This window comes from Narcine bancroftii, chromosome 2 (genome assembly GCF_036971445.1).
Source record: "Narcine bancroftii isolate sNarBan1 chromosome 2, sNarBan1.hap1, whole genome shotgun sequence".
In the NCBI taxonomy this organism is placed as follows: Eukaryota; Metazoa; Chordata; class Chondrichthyes; order Torpediniformes; family Narcinidae; genus Narcine; species Narcine bancroftii.
In genome coordinates this window covers 178147957-178170466 of record NC_091470.1, presented here as the reverse complement: position 1 = coordinate 178170466, position 22510 = coordinate 178147957, and the positions used below count along the sequence as shown (strand labels likewise).

General features: G+C 51.0%; 1 protein-coding gene across 4 annotated transcripts in view; it reads left to right on the top strand.

The window, feature by feature from the left end:
- LOC138754648 (PHD finger protein 1-like) overlaps nucleotides 1–15496 on the top strand; it is a 32312-nt gene extending 16816 nt beyond the window's left edge. For 3 of the 4 annotated variants that reach the window (XM_069919223.1, XM_069919222.1, XM_069919224.1), the window contains exons 6-15: nucleotides 24–172; nucleotides 1228–1323; nucleotides 2559–2627; nucleotides 6658–6781; nucleotides 7840–7907; nucleotides 8881–9030; nucleotides 11065–11182; nucleotides 11599–11690; nucleotides 12229–12318; nucleotides 15046–15494. In XM_069919223.1, the coding sequence (XP_069775324.1) occupies nucleotides 24–172; nucleotides 1228–1323; nucleotides 2559–2627; nucleotides 6658–6781; nucleotides 7840–7907; nucleotides 8881–9030; nucleotides 11065–11182; nucleotides 11599–11690; nucleotides 12229–12318; nucleotides 15046–15415 (1326 nt within the window). In that variant the 3' untranslated portion in view covers nucleotides 15416–15494. Of the gene's footprint in view, nucleotides 1–23; nucleotides 173–1227; nucleotides 1324–2558; nucleotides 2628–6657; nucleotides 6782–7839; nucleotides 7908–8880; nucleotides 9031–11064; nucleotides 11183–11598; nucleotides 11691–12228; nucleotides 12319–15045 lie in introns of all 4 variants that reach the window. The other variant, XM_069919221.1, reaches the window with a different exon arrangement.
- Nucleotides 15497–22510: the final 7014 nt, after the last annotated feature.

Here is a 22510-nt window from a genome sequence, read left to right as displayed (position 1 = left end):
TGTACGCTTGATGTTTTTGTCAGAAAGGAGGCGCCTTAAAGAAAGGGCCCTATGCCAAAGCCATGCAGGCAATGAAGCGTACGCTGCCCTATCGGCTCGAGTCTTTGGACTGGGACGCCCAGCACCTCACCAATCAACAGCAGTGTTACTGTTACTGCGGGGGCCCCGGGGAGTGAGTATTTCATCTTCCTCTCTCATTCGACCTGCTGCAGGGTGTGACGGATTATATTGTATTTTATATTCTACATACATATGTTTCAAAGGAGATAAATTGTGGCAGGTTTTTTTTTAGTGTAGGTCACATACAAACACTTCAACACAGATCTCACTTAAAATTCCCGAGCTCGGCTCAAGCCAGACAGTCCAGGCTCCGCTTGCCTTTGCACAAACTTTGAAGGATGCCTATAGGTTTAGGGGGAACTTCACACAGAGAGTGGTGGGATTGTGGAACAAGGTGAAGTGGTGAATGCAGTCTTGATTTTAACATTTAAGAAGAATTTGGACAGGTACACAGATAGGAGGGGGATGGAGGGCTATGGATGGTGCAGGTCAGTGGGACAAGGCAGAATAATACTTCAGCACAGACTAGAGGGGCCGAAGGGCCTGTATCTGTACTGTAATGTTCTATTTTCTGATAAAAATCATTGGGTCGGTTGCTCCCCCTGGGTCATGATGCAGGGTTGGGTGCTCCCCTGGGTCATGGTGCCCATGTGCAAGTATGTGATGCAGTGGAGCAGTGGCGACACCACTGCCTCGGCCCTGGAGACCAGGTTCAATGCCCACTTCCGACGCTGCCCATGAGAGGGGTTTGCATCTGCTCCCCGTGGCTGCGTGGGTCCCCCCTCCCCACTGCTCCCGCGTCTTCCCCCAAATCGAGCTCAGTACTATAAATGGTCCTGAGTATGTGGGTGAACAGTGGCATCTGGGGAGTGGGTAACGGGAATATTTGGTGTACATGGGTGGATGAGGGTCAGCACAGACATGTCGGGCTGAAGGGCCTGTTCCCATACTGCATGTGGAGGGGGTCCACTTCACTGTGTTGGCTGCAGGAAGATGTCATCCACACACTGACCTGGCTTTGATTTTACCCCCTTAACCGCTTGGCAATATCAGTGTGTGTGCAATTGTCCCAGGGTCGGCCGGTGTGTGTGCAATTGTCCCAGGATCGGCTGGTGATGGGTAAAAGCAGCTGTAAAAACTGAATCTTCTTGTTCTCTCTCTCTCAAGGTGGAACGTAAAAATGCTGCAGTGTTTCCAGTGTAAGCACTGGTTCCACGAAGCTTGTACGCAGTGCTTGACCAAACCTCTTCTTAACGGAGACAGGTGAGCTGTTCACACTCTGCTGCCTGCCTTGGGTCTGTTGATGTCTGGAACATTTGGGGGTTGTACCTCTTCCCCATTTGCAGAGTGGCCTTGGTCTGGCCGAGCAAGAGGCCACGGACGGATACGTGGGCACGGGAGTGCTGTGTGGAGTTGATAGGGTCAGCCACTGGGAGATCCTTATTTTAAGGAGCGAAAGGATAACCCAGTCTCACCGATGTGGAGGGGCAATGGGTGCAGAAGCTGGCTCCTGCAGCATTGGACCTGACTGCAGCACGTTGCTTAACTCTGCACGGTTCATCATTATGTGACTGAGTTCACAGAAACCATGCCCCCTCCCTCCCTGAATCAACACCTCCGGCTGAATTAATAGGGCGAGCATCATCTACGCTGTGTAGCTTCACAATCCTCTCCCTGCTGAGTAAACAGGGTTCACAGGCAACGTATCTGGTTGGCAGGCTGAGAAAGAAGAGAGCAGGAAAGCAGTAATTTCATGCATTACCGCTTTAATCCCCACGCCACTGAAGGAATTTCTACCACAGCTACGAAACACACTGAGTTGCATCTAACAGGATGGCAAAGCAATCGGCTGTTGGACTCATTAGCTAGAATTTATGAGTCTTCCGACAAGATCAACTGCAGTTTGCATCCAATCACACCCGGAAGGGAGGTGCAGCAAACTCCCTGGTGGGGTTGGCTGGAATCGGACGGTTTAGGGGTGCAGTGCAAGCTTTAAGATTTCAGATTTACCGTCAGAGTACGTCCACGCCATCACTTACAACATTGAGATTCTCTTCCCTGCGGGCCAAGCAGAATTCCCACTTATTGGGAGTATAAAAAAAACGTACACGTAAACAAATAAAATGTAAACAAACAGCAATGCGGAGAGTGGACTAGTCTGTAAACGAGACCCTCGGTTGGTTGGTTGTTGAGGAGTCTGAGGGTGGAGGAGGGAACAGCTGTTCCTGAACCTGGTGGTGCGGGTCTTATGGCCTCGACACCTCTTTCCTGATGGCAGCAGCGAAAACAGAGCGTGCGCCGGGTGGGGTGGCAACTGTTCCTAGATGTTCTCAATGGTGGGGAGGGTTTTTTCCGTGATGCCCTGGGCTGTCCCAGCACTCCCCAGAGGGAGTGAACGGAATGATCCACTATCGAGTGTCTTGTATTAAATGCTCCTGGGTGTCATGAATTGTGACAGGTTCCAAGCTGATGAACGTTACCTGTTGTTTGATTTGTAGATTTTATCTGTTCTTGTGCTGTGTCTGCACTGGTGGGTCAGAGTACGTGCGGCGCCTGCCCCTGGACTGGTGAGTATGGTGTCATTGCCTGTGAACTGGTGACAGGAGGTTGGAAATGACTCTTTCCCCAAACTTCAATTGAGGTTTAATACATGGAACATTACAGTACAGACCCTTCCGGCCCACAAATACAGTCCAGTACAGACCCTTCCGGCCCACAAATACAGTCCACCAATACAGCACATTACAATACAGTGCAGACCCAGCCCACAAATAAATTCCAGTACAGACCCATCCGTCCCACAAATACAGTTCAGTACAGACCCAGCCCACAAATACAGTACAGTGCTGACCCATCCGGCCTAAAAATACAGTCCAGTACAGACCCTTCTGGCCCACAAATACAGTCTATTACAGACCCTTCTGGCCCACAAATACAGTCCAGTGCAGACCCTTCCAGCCTACAAATACAGTCCAGTACAGACCCTTCTGGCCAACAAATACAGTCCAGTACAGACACTTCCGGCCCACAAATACAGTACAGTACAGACCCTTCCGGCCCACAAATGCGGTCCACAAATACAGCACATTACACTACAGTACAGACCCAGCCCACAAATACAGACTAGTACAGACCCTTCCGGCCCACAAATACAATTCAGTACAGACCCTTCCGGCCCACAAATACAGCACATTACACTACAGTACAGACCCAGCCCACAAATACAGTTCAGTACAGACCCTTCTGGCTCACAAATACAGTTCAGTACAGACCCTTCTGGTCCACAAATACAGTCCAGTGCAAATCCTTCTGGCCCACAAATACAGTCCAGTACAGACCCTTCCGGCCCACAAATACAGTCCAGAACAGACCCTTCTGGCCCACATATACAGTCCAGTACAGACCCTTCCGGCCCTCAAATACAGTACAGTACAGACCCTTCCGGCCCACAAATGTGGTCCACAAATACAGCACATTACACTACAGTACAGACCCAACCCACAAATACAGTTCAATACAGACCCTTCCGGCCCACAAATACAGTTCAATGCAGACCCATCCGACCCACAAATACGGTCCATAAATACAGCACATTACACTACAGTACAGACCCTTCTGGCCCATAAATACAGTTCAGTACAGACCCTTCTGGCCTGCAAATACAGTTCAGTAGAGACCCTTCCAGCCCACAAATACAGTCCAGTACAGACCCTTCCAGCCCACAAATGCAGTCCAGTACAGACCCTACCGGCTCACAAATACAGTTCAGTACAGACCCTTCCAGCCCACAAATGCGGTCCACAAATACAGCACATTACACTACAGTACAGACCCAGCCCGCAAATATAGTTCGGTACAAACCCTCCCGGCCCACAAATACAGTTTAGTGCAGACACTTCTGGCCCACATATACAGTCCAGTACAGACCCTTCCAGCCCACAAATAGAGTCCAGTACAGACCCTTCCGGCCCACAAATAGAGTTTAGTGCAGACCCTTCCAGCCCACAAATACAGCATATTACATGACAGTACAGACCCAGCCCACAAATACAGTTCAGTACAGACCCTTCTGGCCCACAAATACAGTTCAGTTCATACCCTTCCAGCCCACAAATACAGCACATTGCACTACAGTGCAGACCCAGTCCACAAATACAGTTCAATGCAGACTCTTCCGGTCCACAAATACAGTTCAGTATAGACCTTTCCAGCCCACAAATAGAATCCACAAATACAACAAATTACACTACAGTAGAGACCCAGCCCACACATACAGTTCAGTACAGACCCTTCCGGCCTACAAATACAATTCAGTACAGACCTTTCCGGCCCACAAATACAGTTCAGTACACACCCTTCCTGCCCACAAATACAGTTCAGTACAGACCCTGCAGTGTAGTTCACAGAGCAGAAATCAAGATTCATAACTGATTTTCTGGTTCGAGCCTTCCATAAAGCAAACACACAGCGTCTCCTCACGTTTTCGAGAAACGGTGAGGAAGAAGCATAACGGTAACGATCGGTAGGAATCGCTCCGCATCCCAAACCAGTCCCTTCCTCCACGTGACATTTATGTATAGGTGCTTGCAGCTGTTGATCTGTGAAGGACTTTTACACGAGATGGAAGGAAAATCAGGAGGTCGACTTTTACACGAGTATAAACATGATAAGCTGCGGACGCTGTGATTTGTAGTGAACAGGAAGACCTGCTGAGATCGTCCAGCATTTCGGTGCGTTTCCATGGAATTTGGAAGGCGTTTGGAACTCGCATCTACTAATGGCAGATGTCAAATTTAAATCCTGTTTCTGTTCACCAGAGCTATTCAAATGTTTGGCTGAGAATGCGGTGATGGCAGAAGATCCACAGGTTAATGAAAATAGAAGCAAAACAGCAGGTGATGAAATTCAGAAATGAAAACCATCAGCCGGTCAGGCAGCATCTGCGGAGAGAAGCAGTTAACACTGTGGGTGAAGAGCCTTTGTTGGAACCGTTTCTAAAATCTGAAACATTAACTGTTCCTCAGTCATGAGCTCTCATGGGCATTCGGGTGAGATGACACAGGGCTGTTCTTCGTGGAACCTGCTCGACTTTTTACCTGATAACTGCAGGTGGAGGTTTCCAACTCTGAATGCATCTGAATGCAGACAAGGGAGGGGTTTCTCTGCTGCTAGAGGATTCTGGGTAAAAAAAACATGCCATGTTATAGAAGATGGGAACAACAATGGAATCAGAATCAGGATTTATCGTCAGGAACAAGTCGTGAAATTTGGGGTTTGTGGCAGCGTCACAGAGCAAACATTCATATTATAACCATCTTACAACATTACTATAAAAATAACAATAAAGTCAGGCCGTGTCTGGGGTTCACTGATTATTCAGGAATCTGATGGTGGGGAGTAGAAAACATCCTTGTGCCGCTGGGTGCTCGTCCTCAGGCTTTTGGACCTCCTTCCTAGAGGGCTGTACGGTTAGCACAACATTTTTACAGTGGCAGCGACCCAGGTTCGAATCACACGCTGTCTGTAAGGAGTATGCACATTCTCCCCGTGTTTGCATGAATTTTTCCTGGGGGCTTCCAGACTCCTCCTGCTGTTCGAAACGTACTTGGGGGGGGTGTAGGTTCATTTGGCAGCACAGGCTCATGGGCCGAAAGGGCCCGTTACTGTGCTGTATTTGTGTCCACGTCCAGAGCACAGTTACATCCCAGGGAGACCTTGTGAATCCCTCAGTTCTACAGTGGCACATCTCCTGGTGCAGATCGGCAACGTGTCAGGATCTAGGATCAGAGGGTCGTTGCCTCTCGAGAGACCCAGGTCCAATCCCAACCTCAGCTGCGGTCTGTATGGAGGGTTTCCCGGATTTCCAGCAGGTACTTTGGGTTCATACCCCAGCCCGAAGAAGGCGAATTACTTGGTTGGCCAAAATCACACCCAGTTTGTGGTGGGATCTGTGGGGAGTTGCTGGGAATGTGCAAGGAGAATGGGGTTTGGAGAAATACCGTAGACACTCCTAGAAAAGTCCTCACCACTATTTTTGGCTAGAAACTCTGGGATTTTCCATACATCTTGTGGGGGGAAAAGTCGATCCTAGTCTCTCACCTTGGGCCCGGCCACTTGCCCATCGGAGTTTACCACACCTCGACCGCGGACTCTCACCTTGGCCCCGGCAGCTCGCCCATTGGAGTTCCTGACACTTCGACCGTGGACTCTCACCTTGTCCCTGGCCACCCGCCCATCAGAGCTCTCAATGTTGCAGATACTTAGCACAGTCAAAAGTAGTATCCATGTAATAGTCAACCCTGCAAATTTGATGTTAAAAATTCGGCATTTACACATGTAGGTACAGTAAATGAGGGAATGGGGTTACAGCAAGAGCTGAGGAGCAGAATGGCCTGTGTTGGGAGGTCACAAAATGCAGGAGAGATTGCGGGATAGAAGGGGAAATCAGTCCCGTTGGCATGGACCCAGGTTGGGGAGGGGGGAACAGAATGAGGGAAGGTCACTGATCTTGGGACACTGAGCCTCTAGTTGGCTGCCCTCTGACGGTTACCAGGGCACATGGGTAGTAACAGTAAAGCTGCACACTCTAACCTTCAGGGTGACTCTCGCCCACCTCGTCCTCTATCAACTCACCAGCTGCTTCAGGCGGAAGTACTTTGACTTTGAGCAAGAGATCCTGGCGTTCGTCAACGAGAACTGGGACAACCTTCTGGTCGGAGAGGTGGGTAAGAGAGGGGCGGTGGTGGGCTCAGTGTGGGGGTCGAAGAGGTGGTGACGGTGGGGTCAGAGTGTGGGGGGTTGGAGAGGTGGGTACAGGAGTGATGGTGGGGTCAGAGTGCGGTGGTCGGAGAGGTGGGTACGGGAAGGGCGACGGTGGGTCAGAGTGGGGGGGGGTCAGAGAGGTGGGTCCAGGAGGGGTGATGGTGGGGTCAGAATGCGGTGGTCGGAGAGGTGGGTACGGGTGGGGTGATGGTGGGGTCAGAGTGTGGGGTTGGAGAGATGGTTACAGGAGGGACGATAGTGGGGTCAAGAGTGCAGGGGTTGGAGAGGTGGATATGGGTGGGGTCAGAGTGCGGAGTCAAGAGAGGTGGTCACAGGAGGGGCGATGGTGGGGTCAGAGTGCAGGGGTTGGAGAGGTGGATATGGGTGGGGTCAGAGTGCGGAGTCAAGAGAGGTGGTTACAGGAGGGACAATAGTGGGGCCAGAGTGCAGGGGTTGGAGAGGTGGATATGGGTGGGGTCAGAGTGCGGAGTCAAGAGAGGTGGTCACAGGAGGGGCGATGGTGGGGTCAGAGTGCAGGGGTCGGAGAGGTGGGTACAGGAGGGGGTCAACGGTCCAGGTTAGCAGAGCTGGGACTTTTCTCTCTGGAACAAAGAAGGATGAGAGGAGACTTAATAAAGGTCGACAAGATTCTGAGAGGGAGAGATAAGGCGGACGGGCAGCGCCTGTTTCCCAGGGCGGGAGTAGCAAACACGACAGGACATCTGCACAAAGTGAAGGGAGGGAAGTTTAGTGGAAACGTCAGGGATTTTGTTTTTTTTACACACAGAGTTGTGGGGGCCTGGAATGCCTTGCCAGGGGTGGTGGTGGAGGCTAGAACATTAGGAGCATTTAGGAAATTCTTGGACAGACATATGGATGGAAGAGAAATAGAGGGTTACGAGATAGGGAGGGTTTAGTTATTATTTTGGTAGGAATATATAGGTCAGCACAACATTGAGGGCCGAAGGGCCTGTTGTGTTCTATGTTCTATATAACCTGTGTGGTATCTGTTTCCAGCTCTCAAAAGTGGCAAAGACTAAACGTTCTTATCAGCTGCTGAACACCCTGAACACCCATCGGGAGAGGTGAGAACTGAGCCCACTCTGACGGTCACCCATCCCCAGCAGTGCCCTGACCAGGGTCCGGCCTTGACCAAGGGCATGAAGACTCCGCCTGGGGATTTGTGAACAGTTCATTTCTCACCCCCACCCGTCCTTGCTGCTATGGAGGATGCACAGGACAGGAAGAAAGCAGCCTCTATCCTCAAGGACCACCCCCCCCCCCATCCCAGGCCATTCCCTCTTCACCTTGCTACCAGCAGGGAAAAGGTCCAGGAGCCTGAAGATGAGCACCCAGCGTTACAAGGACAACTTCATATCTCCCCTTGCCTCCCCCCCGCCACCAGATTCCTGAACGGAAAATTACCCTCACCCCATCCAATTTTAATGCACTATTTAGCATAGCCGTTAGCACCTCACAGTTATAGCGCCAACGACCAGGGTTTGAATCCAGCGCTGTCTAAGGAGTTTGTACATCCGCTCCATGTCTGCGTGTCCCCCCGCCCCCACCTGAGGGAGATGTATGTTAATTGGGTGGCACGGGCTCGTGGGTCAAATGGCCTGTATGTCCACATTTAAAAAAAGGAAATGTAATTTATAGAAATGTTTCCATGGTGACACAGCTGCAAATCCACAGTTTGTGATAGGATCCACAACAATAAATTCTGATTCTGAATCTTCCCTCTCCCCTCCAACACTCCCCATCTCCCCTACTCTCACCCTCCTCTCTACCCCCGCCTCTCTGCCCCTTCCAATCTGCCCACCTGCCATCCCCTCTCCTTCCCTTTCCCCCTCCCCATCACCCTCTTCCCTCCTCCCTACCCCACCAACAACCCCCCCTGCCCATTCTACCCTGCCCTTCCCCTCCCCACTCCACCCCTCCTCCCAACCCCCACCAACACCCCCCCTGCCCATTCTACCCTGCCCCTCCCCTCTCCCCCCCTCCTCCTTACCCCCACCAAACCCCCTCCCCCTGCCCTTTCCACCCTGCCCTCCCCAGATTCGTCTCCGGCAAGGAGATCAAGAAGAAGAAATGCATCTTTGGGCTGCAGGAGCGTCTTCCCCCGCACCCACCATCCGCTGCTGTGCTCCAGGAAGTGGCCAGCCAGCTGGCAGTGCCTTCTCTTGGCCAGACGAGCCCTCCCAGCAGGTGGGCAGGCCCATCCACAGGACAGGGTGGGAATCCTGGGGGATAGGGGGGGACCCCCACTCCTTCCGTGCCCCCACTAACCTCCAATAAAGCAGGTGGCGAGGTCAATGCAGTGGGAAGACAGTTCGATCATACCTGAGACGCTGACTGGTGTTGGCACGCCTTCCCTGCAGCTGCTACAGTTTCTTCCCACATCCCCAAAGATTTGCAGGTTAATTGTCTGCTATAAATTATGCCCTGCTGTGTGGGTGAGGGGGAGATCCAATGATCATCAGGCCATCAGAAGTGGGGAGGGTGAGCACATTTAAGTTCGTGGGAGTCACTATCTCAGGGGATCTTTCCTGGATCCAACACTAATGGCATCATGAAGAAAGCATGTCAGCACCTCTACTTCCTCAGGAATTTGCGGAGGTTTGGTACGACAACGGAAACCTTGGCAAATATCTCCAGAGGTGTGACGGAAAGTGCACTGACAGGCTGCATCACACCCTGGTACGGGGACACCAATACCCCTGAACGTAAAGCCCTGCAAAGTGTCGTGGGCACAGCTCAGGACATCACAGGCAAAACCCTCCCCACCATTGAGAACATCTATGGGGAAGGCTACCATCAGAGAGCAGCAGCGATAGTCAAGGATCCACCCCACCCGGCACTTGCTCTTTTCTCGCTGCTGCCATCAGGAAAGAGGTCTTGGGGCCGCAAGACTCACACCAGCAGGTTCAGGAACAACTGCTCTCCTCCACCACCAGACTCCTCAACGACAAACTCAATCAGGAACTCATTTAATGACTCTTGACGTGCATGTTATTGATTTTTTTTCTCCTCTCTGAATTGCAGTTTGTTTACATTTATTTGTTTACATGGATACACTGTACTTTTTTTTGCACCACCAGTAAGTGGTAATTCTGCCTGGCCCGCAGGGAAGAGAATCGCAGGGAAGTGATGTCACGTATGTACTCTGACAATGTACGTAACTGTTCCTGAACCTGGTGGTGTGAGTCTTATGGCCCTGATACCTTTCCTGATGGCAGCAGCGAGAACAGAGCATGTGCCGGGGAGGGGGGTGTGGATCCCTGACGATTGCTGCTGCTCTCTGATGGCAGCGTTCCCCATAGATGATCTCGATGGTGGGGGGGGGGTAGTGAGCCTACAATGCCACCTGGGTCAGCATGGCCTGTAGGGCTGAAATGCCTCCTAACCTGATGCTTCGTGGTACCCTGGAGAGTGTTCCTGCAGATTACACTGGACAACAATTTTTCTTTGAAGTTTGGTTCCTGAAAACAAATTGGGGATTCTGATAGACGACTTCTAGCTGAGCACAAAGATAATTTCAGATTTGCTAAATCACATAGGAAGTTGGAAAAACATTAAATTAACTTTTATTGGATTTAACATGTTTAATCATGATGTTGACACATTGCATTAGTTCAACCGGCCCAAAAATGTTTCGCTGCTGATTTTCATTTGTACTCAGCATCTGATGCCTCTCATGTCAGTGTCCAACAATAGTCAGCCGGCGCTGATGGATTCCAGTTGCCCTGATCCCGCTTTCCCAGGATCGCAATGTCCTGGTGAAACCTTTCACCATGTTCGTCACTGACAGCACCGAGATCAGCGGGGAAGTCATCCAAGCGCAAACACGGAAAATCTTAATGGTTTTGCATGCTTGAAGTGGACTTAAAATATGAGAGGAAGTCACAAAAATTGTTATAACTAAAACACGGTAGGAGATGGGAGGATTTTTACAGTGATTTTTGTAACCAGCAGCCCAAAATTCACAAAATACACCCAAAAATGTTGAGGAAACAGAAACTTTGTTGTCTGGTGTGATCGAACCCTTGGTCAGGGAGTGGAAGGGAATTGGGATGGAAACCCCCAGAGGTGTGACTCAGTGAGTTGAGGGTGTGTGTGAGGATAGAACCCCCCTCGCTTTTCCCCCGCCATCAACCCACCTCCCCTCAGAAGACATGTTCACTCACCTTGTCGCTGTTCTCCCCTTTATCTCCCCCTCCTTTCCACCCCCCCCTCCCCCAGGGCTGTGGCCAAGGGGTTGAGGAAAGGGAAGAGAGTCCAGCGGCGGAGAGACCCTCAGGACCTGTACGCCCTGAAGACCAGGAGGGCTCGAAGACTGCTGCAGAAGGCCATCACGCAGGTGCTCGAGGGAGGGGGATGGAAGGGGCGGATGATGGGGAGGGAGGGTCGGGCCTTAGACACAAGGACCAGTGATGGGAACGGGCCTGAAACACAAGGTCCAGCCATGGGGATGGGCCTAAATCACAAGGCCCGGCCATGGGGAAGATCCTGAGACACAAGGCGCGGGTGTGGGGGTGGGATGGGGAGAGAGGAAGGTGACCGTATCTTTGATTGGCTAGTGAGTCATGAAGACTGTTTCTGAACGTCACACAATCGTCTTCCAGAAGGTTCTGACCTGGGAACGTCCTCGAGGTAATAGGTGGTGTTGAGCCTGGTGATGGGGAGGCTGGTAATGCTTGGTGAGCTGGTGAGTGCGGGGTCTCTGGGAGGAGGGAAGAGGCCTATGATCAACTGTTCACTGTCTTCATCCTGCAGAATGTGGTGACAGATCCGTCCAGCCCAAACCAGGCCTATCAAGGGAGCCGAGGCAGTTGCAGCACTGGCTCTATCAGGGAGAGCACTGAGAGGTGAGTCCACAGGGAGGGGCGGATGGGGCCCAGGCCTGTCCACGGGGAGGATGGGTTCTGGGCCCGGACCAGGTCTGTCCACGGGGAGAATGGGGTCTGGACCCAATTCAGGGGAGGAGCAGACGGGACCCAGTTTGGAGGGGGGAGCAGGATGGGGGGAGTGGGTGTGATCCCCACGAGATGGGTTTGTGAAGCAGACGAGGAAGTAAGCGCTCGTGCTCTCTCCTCTCTCCCTCCCCCCCCCCCCCCCCCCCCGCTCTAGGCAATGGGACTGTGTACGATAATGGATTAACTCATGATTGAATGGTGGGGCAGAAGAGATGGGCTGAATGGCCTATGTTTTATGGTTTCTGGGGAGGAGGGAGGGAGGGAGGGGTCTGAGACGGGAGGGGACAGAGATGCCCAGATTGTGAAAGATGATGGAGTAATTACTCCCCGACTCCCGGGAGCAGGGTCTCCTCGTGAATGTGTGTGAGGATCTCATGTTGATGGGAGTGTGTGGGTCAACAGGTTTAAACCATTTCCCTCCCCTCCCCAGGACACCTCCAAAGATGATGTTCGCCTCGATCCAGCCAACGTCCAACGCCGTCCGCAGGTTGAAATCATCCTCTCCCTCGTTCGAATCTGGGTGAGAAAATCTCTTTACTCAGCCCCCCTGACCCCCCCCCCTCCCCTTTTCACATCAAGACAGAAGCAGGGTCTCCTTTCCCTGGGCTGATGTCACACGGGGTGGCTGCTCAGCTCAGCCCATCGCAAACAGACTGGCAGCCTTTTCTGCCATGATACATTGTATAAAATGCGGTGTTGCACACTGCATTATACAAGCGAACCAGGTTATGGGGGAGGGGGGGGGGCAGAGTGCCGGTTCCACGTCGTTTCTGCCCCAGGAGTTACAAGCGTTGCTGGGAACTGGGCGATACAAGCGCACAGGCGCGCGCTCAATTAAAATCAGTTGGTCTCGGCTGCCAGTGTGGTTTGTAAACTGCACCTCCCTGCGAGCACTCAGCAATGTTCATCGGTATAGACGAACATGCATGTATGTATCGTTTCTGTCTTTTTGTTGAGTTATAATGAACATATCTACAAGGGGAGAGTCATGTATGTACAAGTCTGTAAGAAAAAGAACAGGTTAGTATTTAACAAATGTATATTATCCACAAATTTCTTCTCCTCTTGTAAAACCAAAAGAGAAAAAAAAATTATTGCCAAATCCCCTCTAAAAATAAAGATAGAGGGACTGGGCCGTCTGTCTGAGAGAAAAGTAGGAAAACAAAGATTTACTGTCAGGAATGAGGAGAGAATCCAGTATAAAAATCATAATCCTTAAACTATAAGGAAATGGTCGGCAAATGTCTTCAAATTTAAAAGGTGCATCAAATGCCCGGCTCCTGATTTTCTCCAAACTTAAACACATGATGTGACAGATGAGCCATTGAAGTCGAGTCGGTGGGTTCGGGCCCCTCCATTTAAGTTACAGGGCTTTTCCAGCCAATAATGTTGTACACAGGCAAACGCCCAGGCCCCGCTGGTGTGATTCCAAAAATAGCTGTTAATAGATTTGGGTGTAATTCTAACCCAAGAACTTTTGTGGGGTTTTCAAAGACACCTTTCCAGAAATGATCTAGTTTTGAACGTGACCAGAACATGCAAGTTAAAATGGCCACTTCAACTTTGCACCTGTCACAAGTGGGGTTTTACATTGGGAAAAATACGGGCCAACTTATCTTCAGACACGTATTCTCCGAAGTTTCACCTGGAGCTGAATCCAGGAATGACGGGCACAGATTGATGAAGTATTTACTCAATGAAAAATATCATATTGATTGTCTGGGAGAAATAATTGGAATTCCAATTCCCCAAGCACCTGTAATTTTATTCTTGGATGTCAGTCACAAGTTAAGTAAACATTTGTATATTGTGGCAATGCACCTTTTTTGTAGTGGGTGTAAGATGGGGAAGCAGAGGGAGAGTTTAGACATGAAGTAGGCAGAACATCCCTAAAAAAATTGCTCAAATCTTATTTGTCTGCGAACTGATTGAAGGAATTTGAACAGTCTCCTGTAAGTAGATCTGAAGAGGTTATTTACTCCTTTAGTTTAACATATTGAAAACGCCTGATCAATCACATATGCTTTAAAAAGTAATTAAGATGTATTTTACTGGATAAAACAAAATTATTAAACCTAAATCCTGAACCAAATCCTTAACTACTGGGTTAAGATGTCATCTATTAATTTTGGGTGTGATCCCCACGAGATGGGTTTGTGAAGCAGACGAGGAAGGGTTGAGGATCTCCCAGCAAAGAGATCCCCCTCTCCAAACCCACCCATAAAGGACAGTCATAAATTGGGTGTTAATGGCTCAGTAATAAAATCTAAAATCAGGGAGAGCCTTTCCTCCCTCTTTTGTTTCTGCTCAGTCTAGGATTCCAAATGTACGAAGACACCTGATAGTCTACCTTGTTAAAAAATATTTTAGGGACGAAGGAAGGTACTGCTAGAAAAGTATACAAAAACTTTGGTAAAATTATAATTTTAATTGCGTTAATATGACCACGGGCAGGGAGGATGCTGAACGACCAAAATAACTGCTCACACTGACCACCCGAGACATGTATTGATTTGTGTGGATGATATACTTGTCCTGTTTCCTTACTGTGTGCCTGTACATGTGTTACGTCTGGCTGTGCGTCTGTGTGCTTTGTACCGAGGACCGGAGGACGCTGTTTCATTGGGTTGTACTTGGACAATCGGATGGGAATAAATTTGACTTGTTCAAGGTATTGAAAAGTGGAGTAAAAAGAGAGCTGTCTCTGTGCCACAGCGTCCGTGAAGGGACGTTGACCGACAGATGCAGCTCAAATCTATCTGTGTTCCAGCGTCCTTGGGATAAATGTATTGATCCAATCCTGTCCAAAGGTTGGGTGTACAGGCATTTCTGGTTTTGCTCCAGATTCAATCGGGAACTCCAGTAATCCCACCGGACGGAATCCCGACCGTTCGGTGTCGGGGTCAGCAGTCATGTTGGTCAAACTCCTCCCCCGTTCCCACAACCCCAATCCCTTCATGGGTCTTCCACACAGCACCCGAGGGCGGGATTGTCAGTGCCACACAGACCTGAGAGTGGGTTGTCAAACATCGGCCCTGCACAGCACCCAATGGAGGGTTTGTCAGTTTTGCACAGCACCAGAGGGTGTCAAACATTGGTCCCACATGAGGAGAGGGTGGGACGGGGTGGGGTCTGTTGGAGGTGGGATGGGGAGAGGGTGGCCCCAGGGTCTGTCCCCCCTCCCCTCCCTTCCCCTCTCCACGTGGAGCACTGTTTACTCTCGTCTCCCTACCTTGTTTCTCTCCAGGGACACAGCGAGCACCCAGGCCAGAGCCGTGGGCCCTGGGGAGAGGCTGTCGGAAGGTGAGGAAGGTGGAGAGGCCCCAGAGACGGAGGAGGACGAGGAGGAGGACGAGGAAGAGGAGGAGGAAGAGGAGGAGGACGAGGAGGAGGATGAGGAGGAGGAGGGGGTTGACAACCCTGGGGACGGCAGATCGCAGTGCGACTCCAGTGACGAGGACCTGCCCCTGTCGTACTTCTGCTCCTCAGTGAACAGCTACTTCGGGGCGATGGGGAGGCTGGCTCCGGGCGAGACGGTGCGCATCCTTGCCCGGAGACTGACCCTCGGCAACAAGGTCCAGTACCTGGTTGAGTGGGGCGGCTCGTCCATATTTTAGTGGCTGGTGAAGGGTCAGGGTCATCTGGGGGAGGGTTGACTGGGGGATGTTGGCCCAGGGAAGGGTCTTCTGGGGGATGTTGGTCTGGGGAGGGTCTTCTGGGGGATGTTGGTCCAGGGGAGGGTCTTCTGGGGGATGTTGGTCGGGGGTAGGGTCTTCTGGGGGATGTTGGTCAGGGGTAGGGTCTTCTGGGGGACGTTGGCCTGGGGTAGGGCCTTCTGGGGGACGTTGGCCTGTGGTAGGGTCATCTGGGAGAAGGGTTGTCGGGGGTCGGACGCCTGGGGATGCCCTTCCCCCTCCCGCCCTCCTCCTCTCCTCCCCACACTCTGTGCACACTCACCTTAGGCCATTTTGTTGACTGATATTTGGCCTCAGAGCCATCGTGACTGACGACTAGGGTGGACGGGACCTGTTGGTGGGTGGGCTGGGGAAGAGTCGGCCTCCATCCCCAACTGCTGGAGATTGGAGATGGGGAGAGTTGGGAGAGATTCCACTTGACCTGACGAGTCAGGTTTTGGGGGCTGGAGGAAGGTGACTGACTCTGGGAGATGGAAGAGGCTGAAAGGGCAGTGGAGGGTTAATGAACGAGGCAGAGCCTGTGGCCTCTCTGGGCTCCAAGGGAAGAGGTCCCAGTCTCCTGTCCCCCAGAGAGTTGGTGGCAAGGGGGGCTGCAGCCTTCAAGGTCAAATAGAAAGTTTATTTTGTTATTGTTTAAAAAAAATCTACGCATAAATATGGATAAATATATAAATATATATAAATGTATAAATATATTAAAATAAAGTTTTGCTTTGTGTAAAGTTTATTTTGTATTTGGAACTTGGACGTGGGGAACTGAGTCCTGGGGTGGTCATTTTGGCTCAGTCCCTCTCCAGCCCTCCCTCCGGTCTCTCCTCCCTCTCCTGGCCCTCTCCCCGCTCTCTCCTCCCTCTCCCGGCCCTCCCCCGCTCTCTCCTCTCTCTCCCAGCCCTCCCCCCACTCTCTCCTCCCTCTCCCGGCCCTCCCTCCCCTCTCTCCTCCCTCTCCCAGCCTTTCCCCCACTTAGCCCTCCCTCCATGGGTCTGGATTATTGTCAAGGTTTAAACCAGGAATTGTAGCACAAAATTTCCCTTAGTCGACCATAATGGAGACAAAGATTCACCATCGCCAGAAATGGCCTGAAGCATCCCTTACAGTCAGAGAAAGAGAAGCAAAGAGAATTCCCCCCCCCCTCCCAGAATTACCGAGTGCCCGTGGATTTGTGTCCAGAGCCCCTGCAGCCCCACGGAGTCCGGTCCAAACCATCAGCAGATCCAAACCGTCCGACACGGTCAGGAACCCTTCAGTGCTCCCTCGCACCCCTGCTCCGATACCTGGTAGCCCCTCCAGGCCAGACTCTAGCCATTCCCGCAGCCCGGTGTGAATCCCTCATCCGCCGCCTGCATGTGTCTTTCAGCCTCCAAGCCCCTCACTGGTCCGTCACCGTGGTCCCCGTTCCATGGGTCATCTCCTCTGCTCCCAAATGGGGGTGGGGTAGTCTCCCCGTTCTCCTTTAACAGGCTGTTTACAGCCTGTGCAGAGCCGGCAGCAGTTGCACTGGGCGGTGGGACCCCGCAAGGAAGCGCTCTGTCTCAGCTCCCCTGTGGGCCATGACAGTAGCTCCACCATTTTAATTTTGTGTTTTTACCTGGTGTCCTGTGTTTCCAGATGCAGCTGGACATGAAGGGGCTCTGACCATGGCTGTCCAGAGCCCTAACCAAGTGGTGCTCACTTAACAGCTCCTCAACGTGATTCTCTCACCCCATCGCCAAGCTGAGAAAAAGTTTCCCAATTTGTAATTTCCCATTGGTTCGCTGCCCACGTGGACAAGGCATTCCCGATGGCCCTGATTTCCAGGGTGGCGGCAATTCTGTGAACAGACTCGTCTGGGTTCTCAACGAGGGATAGTGTGGTACATCAACAACTCCCTCACTCCCTTTTTCCCCTCACAAGTGTGAGGTTGGATACTGGAGATTTTCATTGATCGTTGAATCTCACCCGGTACTGGCCCATCCGATTCTTTTATTCTGTGCACTTACCAATAACGCTGAACAACAATTTTTTTTTTCAAAGCTTACTTTCTGAAAAAAATTGAGGATTCTGATGGACGACTTCCAGCTGAACACAAAGATAATTTTAGATTTGCTGTATCACATAGAAAGTAGGAGAAACATTAAATTAACTTTTATTGAATTTAGCTTGTTTAATCGCATAATGATGCTGACACGTTGTGTCAGTTCAACCGGCCTAAAAATGTTTTGCCGCTGATTTTCGTTTGTTCTCAGCATCTGATGCCTCTCTTGTCAGTGTCCAACAATAGTCGGCCGGCGTTGATGGATTCCAATTGCCCTGATCCCACTTTCCCAGGGTCGCAGTGTCTTGGTGAAACCTTTCACCATGTCTGTCACTGACGGCACCGAGATCAGCGGGGAATGAGTCCAAGTGCGAATGCAGGAAATGAATTTTTAATGACATGTTGCACTTCACGGTTTTGTACGCTTGAAGTGGAATTAAAATAGGGCAGGAAATCACAAAAATAAGATGTATCTAAAAAACTAAGTGGTAGGGAAATGTTAAGGTGATTTTTGTGATCAGCAGCTCAAATTCCATGAAATACACCTAAAAGTGTTGAGGAAGCAAGATCCTTGTCCAGTGGGACTCCAACAGGAAGCCAATGTGCTGATGTGAATGGAGGTGACTAATTTTTATTCTGCCAGGAATCTAAGAGCAGGGATGTGAAGTTGAGGCTTTATAAGGCCCTGGGGAGACTTCGCGTGGAGAATTGGGAGCAGTTTTGGGCCCCTCATTTAAGAAAGGATGGGCTGATGTTGGGGAGGGTTCAGAGGAGGATCACAAGGAGGATTCCGGGAATGAAAGGGTTATTGTACGAGGAGCATTTGACAGCTCTTGACCTGTATATGTTAGAATTTAGGGGGATTCTCGTTGCAACATGTTGAACGTTGAAAGGTGTGGACAGAATTGATGTAGGAAGGTGGTTTTCCCACGGTGAGAGAGGCCTGTACAAGAGGATTGAAGGCCGTCATCTTAGAACAGAGATGCAGAGGAATTTCTTCAACCAGAGGGCGGTGAATTTGTTGCCATGCGTCATTGTGGAGCCCAAGTCATTGGGTGTATTTAAGGCAGAGAGTGATAGGTTCTTGATTAACCACGACATCAAAGGTTAAGGGAGGGGGGGGGTGGGGGGGTGGCTTGGGAGGAGGGAGGGGGGGGAGAAAAAGTCACTGTATATGTGTGAAAAAGAAATAGTGTATATCATGGCTAATATGATTTATGGTGTGAAAAATAAAAAATAAAAAAAAGGTTAAGGGGAGAAAGCCAGGCCGTGTGGCTGAGTGGGAGAATTGATCAGTTCATGATAGAATGGTGGGACAGACTTGATGGGTTGAATGGCCTATTTCTTCTAGGTCTAAGTAAATGTGATTGGAGGCTGGGAGGTTGAGTGGGACTTTGGGCTTTGTGTGATTACAGAAAGGAACTTATACCTGTATATGGTGTTGGGATTGTCTTAACTGGAGTCGTGGACAGAATTTGGGTTCCTTTAGCTCAGAAAGAATCCAGTCAGAGGGGATTCACCACCTCACTCAGAGGGGGAGAGATTGACGGTATGTGCATGTGCGTTCCAATTCACAGGCGAGGTGGTACCGCTGTCCCGGTTACCCTGAATCCCTGGCAGGAACGGGGATATCCCAGCAGGAGCAGGGATGTCCTGGGGCAGGAGTGGGGATGTCCCGGGGGGCAGGAGCGGGGGTGTCAGGCTCCCAGGGTGGGAGCGGAGGTGCCTCAGGGGCAGGAGTGGGGCGTCGGGCTCCCGGGGTGGGAGTGGGGACACCTCGGGCAGCCTGCAGGAGCAGGGACCTCGGGCAGCCGGCAGGAGCGGGGACATCAGCCTCTGGACAGGAGTGGGGACCTTGGGCTCCGGGCAGGGACAAGGTAGGATACTTCCTGTACAGTATTTTTAGAACTTCTGTGGTATGTGCTGATGGCCGGAAGTCACACAGGTAGTAAGTGGGGGATAAATCTTTGTTACGGAAAGTTTCTCCAGCATTGCGTTTTCACTCATTCCAAATCATGAACTCGTATAATCTCTTCCGTTGATGAGTCCCCACTTGGCCAAATTATGCTTGAAAATAACATTTTTATTTTCCAACAGGACCTGAGATTTACAGTGTTAATTTTGTACACTTTACATGTATCAACTCCCAGGAAACACAGTTTCATGCACACATTGGATCTTCCCACACACTTTGTCTGTGTTCTTATATTAATGAAGAAAGAGAATGCATTTGAACCAGGCTTTAGAGCAAGGTGTCCTGTACAAACTGGGCTGGAGTTGGATGTGACATCGACCTCCCACGGTGAGATTTACATGGGTTTCCAGCCATCTGGCTGCCCCGAACCTGCCAAGTATCTTGGACAGAGGGAGGTGGAGGCATTTAATTTAGCCATACGGCGACCAGCAGTCCCAACGTCCAATACAGCAACACAAATTTCAATTCCCCGTGGTCTCATCTCCCTGCTGACATGCTTGTCCACGTTCTCATGCCCTGCCAGACCGAGACCACCCATAAATTAGATGAACAATACCTCATCTTCCAACTGGGCTCCCTCTGACTGAACGGCATTAATCGACTTTTCCGGTTTCTGTTAAACTCCCCCCTTCTTCCCCCAGTGCTCCCTCTCTTTCTCTCTCCCCCTCTCTCTTTCTTTCTCCCTCTCTCACCCCTTTTCCCTCTGCCTCCTATCACAGAGCTAAAATCAATTCTCACCTCTCATCATATCCAATTAACACCTTTAGTTGGTCTGGACCCCTCCCCTGGCTGGTCTTCAGTCTTTATTCTGACACCTTCCTGTTCTGAGTTTATTCCTTGAGGAAGGCCTCAGGCCCAAAACCTCGGTGACGCATCTTTGCCACCATTGGGCGCTGCAAGACTGGCTGAGTTCGCTGTGTGTGTTTTAGCCTGGGTTATGGTGTGGCTACAGGCCCAGCCTCCACAACATCCCTCTGGTTTGGGCCTCATTGCTTCAGTCATTCCAGGCTTGGTGGGGTTCCATCTGAACTCAGTTGGCCTCACCCTACCATCACTTACCCTATGAACAGACACTGTGGTTCCAACAGAAGAGCTCAGTGCACAACTTGTGGATGATAATCCTGACCTTGGGATCAGGGTGGTTTATACCAGAGCCAGTGGATTGACAAAGCCAAGATTATCCATTGTGCCCAATGACCACCCACCACCTCCTCTCTCCCACGTCCAGCAACTACATCCCCAAGTGTACAATCACCCCAAAGGGGGGGGGGGGGGTCACTGAGATTCTTCTCTCCTCAGGAACAGGGGTCACAGTCTGAACCTCATTCCTCTCGGGAAGGAAGGGTGTGATGGCAGAGGATGCAGTGGAGATTCACTGAGCTGAGCCCTGGGCCAGTTTGTCATAGTTGTGAGGAGAGGCCCGGTTCATTGTCCTCGGTGTGGAGGCCGAGAACATCTCCCAGGTGCTGGAGCTGAGAGTGGGTGGATGGTGAGAAATAGATGGGGCAAAGATCAGTGGGAAGAGGTTCAAAGCAAAGGGTGGGAGGTTTAGAGGGGATCTCACTAAATATGTGAGCGATCCAGAAGAGGGGACAGGGCGCAGTGTATCAAACTTTGCTGATGGCACTAAATTGAGTGGAACGGCAAATTGTACAGAGGATGCGGAGAGATGGAGACAGATTCAGTGAGTGGGAAGATGAAGGACAATGTTGGGAAATATGAGGTTATCCACTTTGGAAGGAAGGATGAAAGATCAGATTATTATGCAGCCTGTGGTCGTGTGGAAGGACTTGGGAGGGCTTGTGCATGAATCGCAAGAGGTGGGTTTGCAGGTGCAGCAGGTTATCAAGAAGGCAAATGGAACGTTGGCTTTTGTTGCTGGAGGGATGGAATTTAGGAGCCGGGAGGTTCGGCTGCAACTGGACAAGGTCCTGGTGAGGTCACATCTGGAGAACTGCGTGCGGGTCTGGTCTCCTTACTTGAGGAAGGATGGACTGGCTTTGGAAGGGGTGCAGAGGAGGTTGATTCCAGAGATGAGGGGGTTGGCCTACGAGGAGAGATGGAGTCGTCTGTGACTGCACTCACTGGGATTTAGAAGAGTGAGAGGGAATATTAGAAAATTATGAAAGGCATGGATAAAATAGAGGTGGGTAAGTTGTTCCTTTAAGTGGGGGAGACCAGAACTAAGGGATATCGGCTCAAGATTCAGGGGAGTAGATTTAGGGCGGAGATGAGGAGGGGTGGGGGGAATCTGTGGAATTCACTGCCTGTTGAAGCAGTGGAGGTGACCTCAGTAAATATATTTAAGACAAGGTTGGGTTGATTTTTACATAGTCAGGGGAATTAAGGGTTAGGGGAAAATGCAGGTGGGTGGAGATAAGCCTCATCAGATCAGCCATGATCTCATTGAATGAAGGAGCAGGGCTCGATGGGCCAAACGGCCGCCTCCTACTCCTGTTTATTGTGTTCTTGTGTTTAGATGAAAGTTGGAACTGGACCACACTGCCTGAGGGGTGCTGGAGGCTTAGACCATCAGATGCAGGAAGTGTTGAGTATTTGACTCCATAAGGCGACAGCCCACATGCTGGAGCGTAGCGTAGATGGGTCTCAAGGGTCAGCTGCTGGGTTCAGTCCCTATCTCTGTGATCGAAGCCTGGATCCTGTCACTATCTGTCCAGCATGAACTGTGAGGGCAGAGCAGAGGCCTCATCCAACGCAAAGCAACTGCCTTTAAATATAACCCATTTTCAAGGAAAAGAATCGGGAACAGCTGGTGGGTCTGAAAATGGAACATTCTGGAGACATGGAGAGCGGGCTGATCAAAGAAAGTTCCCCCTCCACTCCCTCCCTACCCCTCCATTCCCCCTCCCCTCCACCACCCCCCACCACCATCTCCCTCCCATCCATTCCCCCTTCCCTCCATTCCCCCGTCCCCGCCACTTCCATCTCCCCTGTCCCCTCCACTCTGCCGTCCCCGCCACTCCCATCTCTCCTGTCCCTTCTACTCCACTGTCCCTGCCACTCCCAT